General features: G+C 58.9%; 1 protein-coding gene across 1 annotated transcript; it reads left to right on the top strand.

The window, feature by feature from the left end:
* Window positions 427-3297, top strand: LOC8078165 (beta-xylosidase/alpha-L-arabinofuranosidase 1). The gene is made up of 3 exons (XM_002455457.2): window positions 427-1876; window positions 1987-2400; window positions 2506-3297. The coding sequence occupies exons 1-3, from the start codon at window positions 427-429 to the stop codon at window positions 3132-3134; spliced, it is 2493 nt and encodes an 830-aa protein (XP_002455502.2). The 3' UTR covers window positions 3135-3297.

A 3632-nucleotide genomic window follows, 5' to 3' on the forward strand; every position in this document is an offset into this window, starting at 1 on the left:
CCCAAGAACCGTTTAAGACGTGGTGTTTTCCTCTATTTTGGTAGCTAATAAAGCGAAGCATTATCCATGGCAAACACCCAAGAACGTGACCAAGCTTGGGCATAATAATAATGGGGGGAAAACAACAAACTCCATCCTTTCTCCATCAAATCTCTGGCGGAACGTGAACACCTTAATGCTCTCGTCGATTCACAGCTGCTTATCCTGGCAAATCAGACACAACAAACTCAATCCTCGAGCACACAGCATCATCTTTATAAACAACTGCACTGAATTTCCAGGATTCCAGCTGGTCCAATTGTGTTGTTTTGCTGATCTCCCTGCGTGCCCATGTTCCCGCCATTCTGCACCTCCCCTCTTCATATACCCCACCGCACTGTACACGCTTCGTCCACACCCCCAACCCCAAGTTCCCGAGGCCAGAGGATGCCTCTTGCCGCAATGGCATCGGCATCCTCCATCTTGGTCGCTCTCTTGTGCGCCATTGCCGCCGCCGCCGTCTCTTCCTCTGCGGCCGCCGCTGCTGGTTCCGGCGGCGCAGGCGGTGGTCTCGGCCCCATCAGCACCAATGGCAGGAACTACACCAAGGTGTGCGACCCCGTACGGTTCGCGGCGCTGGGCCTGGACATGTCGCGCTTCCGGTACTGCGACGCGTCGCTGCCGTACGCCGAGCGGGTGCGCGACCTCGTGGGCCGCCTGTCGCTGGAGGAGAAGGTGCGCAACCTCGGGGACCAGGCGGAGGGCGCCCCCCGCGTGGGGCTGCCGCCGTACAAGTGGTGGGGGGAGGCGCTCCACGGCGTCTCCGACGTCGGCCCCGGCGGCACGTGGTTCGGCGACGTGGTGCCCGGCGCCACCAGCTTCCCTCTCGTCATCAACAGCGCCGCCGCGTTCAACGAGTCGCTGTGGCGCGCCATCGGCGGCGTGGTGTCCACGGAGATCAGGGCCATGTACAACCTTGGCCACGCCGAGCTCACCTACTGGAGCCCCAACATCAACGTGGTGCGCGACCCGCGGTGGGGGCGCGCCAGCGAGACACCCGGCGAGGACCCCTTCGTCGTCGGCCGCTACGCCGTCAACTTCGTCCGCGGGATGCAGGACGTCGTTATCGCCGCCGGAGCGGCGGCGACGGCGGACCCGTTCTCGCGGCCCATCAAGGTGTCCAGCTGCTGCAAGCACTTCGCCGCCTACGACGTGGACGCGTGGTTCAAGGCCGACCGCCTCACGTTCGACGCGCAGGTGGAGGAGCGCGACATGGTCGAGACCTTCGAGCGCCCCTTCGAGATGTGCATCCGGGACGGCGACGCCAGCTGCGTCATGTGCTCCTACAACCGCATCAACGGCATCCCGGCCTGCGCCGACGCGCGGCTGCTGTCGGAGACCGTCCGGAGCCAGTGGCAGCTCCACGGGTACATCGTCTCCGACTGCGACTCGGTCCGCGTCATGGTCCGCGACGCCAAGTGGCTCAACTACACCGGCGTCGAGGCCACCGCCGCGGCCATGAAGGCCGGGCTCGACCTCGACTGCGGCATGTTCTGGGAGGGCGCCCGGGACTTCTTCACCACCTACGGCGTCGACGCCGTCCGCCAGGGCAAGATCAAGGAGGCCGACGTCGACAACGCGCTCGGCAACGTCTACACCACCCTGATGCGCCTCGGCTTCTTCGACGGGATGCCGGAGTTCGAGTCCCTCGGCGCCGACGACGTCTGCACTCGGGACCACAAGGAGCTGGCTGCCGACGCCGCCAGGCAGGGGATGGTCCTCCTCAAGAACGATGCCCGTCGCCTCCCATTGGACCCCAGCAAGATTAATTCAGTGTCGTTGGTTGGCCTGTTGGAGCACATCAATGCCACGGATGTCATGCTTGGAGACTACAGAGGTAAATCATCTACTACTGTTCAGTGTTGACTGCATGACGATCAGGTCAAAATTACTGTGGTCAGTGTTGTTACTGTCGTCTAATTCCTGGAATTGTGACGGCACACACAGGCAAGCCATGCAGAATTGTGACGCCATACGACGCTATCAGACAAGTGGTGAATGCCACGTACGTGCACGCCTGCGACAGTGGGGCGTGTAGCACGGCGGAAGGGATGGGCAGAGCATCCAGGACGGCCAAGATCGCCGACGCGACCATCGTGATCGCCGGCCTGAACATGAGCGTGGAGAGGGAGAGCAACGACAGGGAGGATCTCCTGCTGCCGTGGAACCAGAGCAGCTGGATCAACGCCGTCGCCGAGGCCTCTACCACGCCGATCGTCCTGGTGATCATGTCGGCCGGCGGCGTGGACGTCTCCTTCGCGCAGAACAACACCAAGATCGGCGCCATTGTCTGGGCCGGGTACCCGGGCGAGGAAGGCGGCACGGCCATCGCCGATGTTCTCTTCGGAAAATACAATCCAGGTATGCATATTTGTTCATCAAATCTTGGAAATGCAGATCATTTTTACTGCATCCGCATCATGATGTTGTACGTTTCTCAAACACTTCTTGGATCTTCACAAACAGGAGGACGGCTGCCGCTGACATGGTTCAAGAACGAGTACGTGAACCAGATCCCCATGACGTCCATGGCGCTGCGTCCCGACGCCGCGCACGGCTACCCCGGCCGGACCTACAAGTTCTACGGCGGCCCCGCCGTGCTCTACCCGTTCGGCCACGGCCTCAGCTACACCAGCTTCACCTACGCGTCCGGCACCACCGGCGCCACGGTCACCATCCCGATCGGCGCCTGGGAGCATTGCAAGATGCTCACCTACAAGTCGGGTAAGGCGCCGTCGCCGTCGCCGGCGTGCCCGGCGCTCAACGTCGCTAGCCATAGGTGCGACGAGGTGGTGAGCTTCAGCCTCAGGGTGGCGAACACGGGCGGCGTCGGCGGCGACCACGTGGTGCCGGTGTACACCGCGCCGCCTCCCGAGGTGGGCGACGCGCCGCGGAAGCAGCTGGTGGAGTTCCGGAGGGTGTTCGTCCCCGCGGGCGCCGCCGTCGACGTGCCCTTCGCCCTCAACGTGTGCAAGACGTTCGCGATCGTCGAGGAGACGGCGTACACCGTCGTGCCGTCGGGCGTCAGCACGGTCATCGTCGGAGATGACGCGCTGGCGCTGTCGTTCGCGGTCACGATCAACCTGGCAGTGTAGACTACGACTACTCGTCTGCAAGAGTAGGCGTTTATTGATTCTTTTTTTTACTGATGAAAGGTAATAACTTCAAACCATTAAATTGTAGCGAGCGGGAAAGTGGAAGCAAGTGTAATTACTTTACACAGTGCTATACAAAAGCAGAAGCAGATCGATCCAGTAATTGTCACATGATTCATATCACTTCAAGCAAAACGGGTGAAAAAATTTACTGTTTTACAGCAGCATGACATTGACAGTTAAATCAAGCCTTCGACTAGATTTGTAGACACTTAATAATAATGTTTTTTAATAAACTTAGTCAAAGTTTAAATAGTTAATTGATTCTTAAAAACAGTTTAAATAATTATTTTTTTGACAAGGGTTTTAAATAATTAATTGACGATCGTAACATTCAACACTCTAGGGTCGTTAATTTGTCAGGATCCTATACAGTAAAGACATGTGAGGTAGCCGTGGATAGGCTGTCGATCATTCTGACGTGAACTTTACACCGCT

The sequence above is a fragment of the Sorghum bicolor genome, chromosome 3, assembly GCF_000003195.3.
Source record: "Sorghum bicolor cultivar BTx623 chromosome 3, Sorghum_bicolor_NCBIv3, whole genome shotgun sequence".
NCBI lineage: Eukaryota > Viridiplantae > Streptophyta > Magnoliopsida > Poales > Poaceae > Sorghum > Sorghum bicolor.

Coding starts and splice junctions, on each gene's coding strand:
- LOC8078165 (XM_002455457.2), top strand. CDS start 427: ATGCCTCTTGCCGCAATGGCATCGGCATCCTCCATCTTGGTCGCTCTC. Junction 1,877..1,986: donor CATGCTTGGAGACTACAGAG/GTAAATCATCTA, acceptor CGGCACACACAG/GCAAGCCATGCAGAATTGTG. Junction 2,401..2,505: donor CTTCGGAAAATACAATCCAG/GTATGCATATTT, acceptor CTTCACAAACAG/GAGGACGGCTGCCGCTGACA.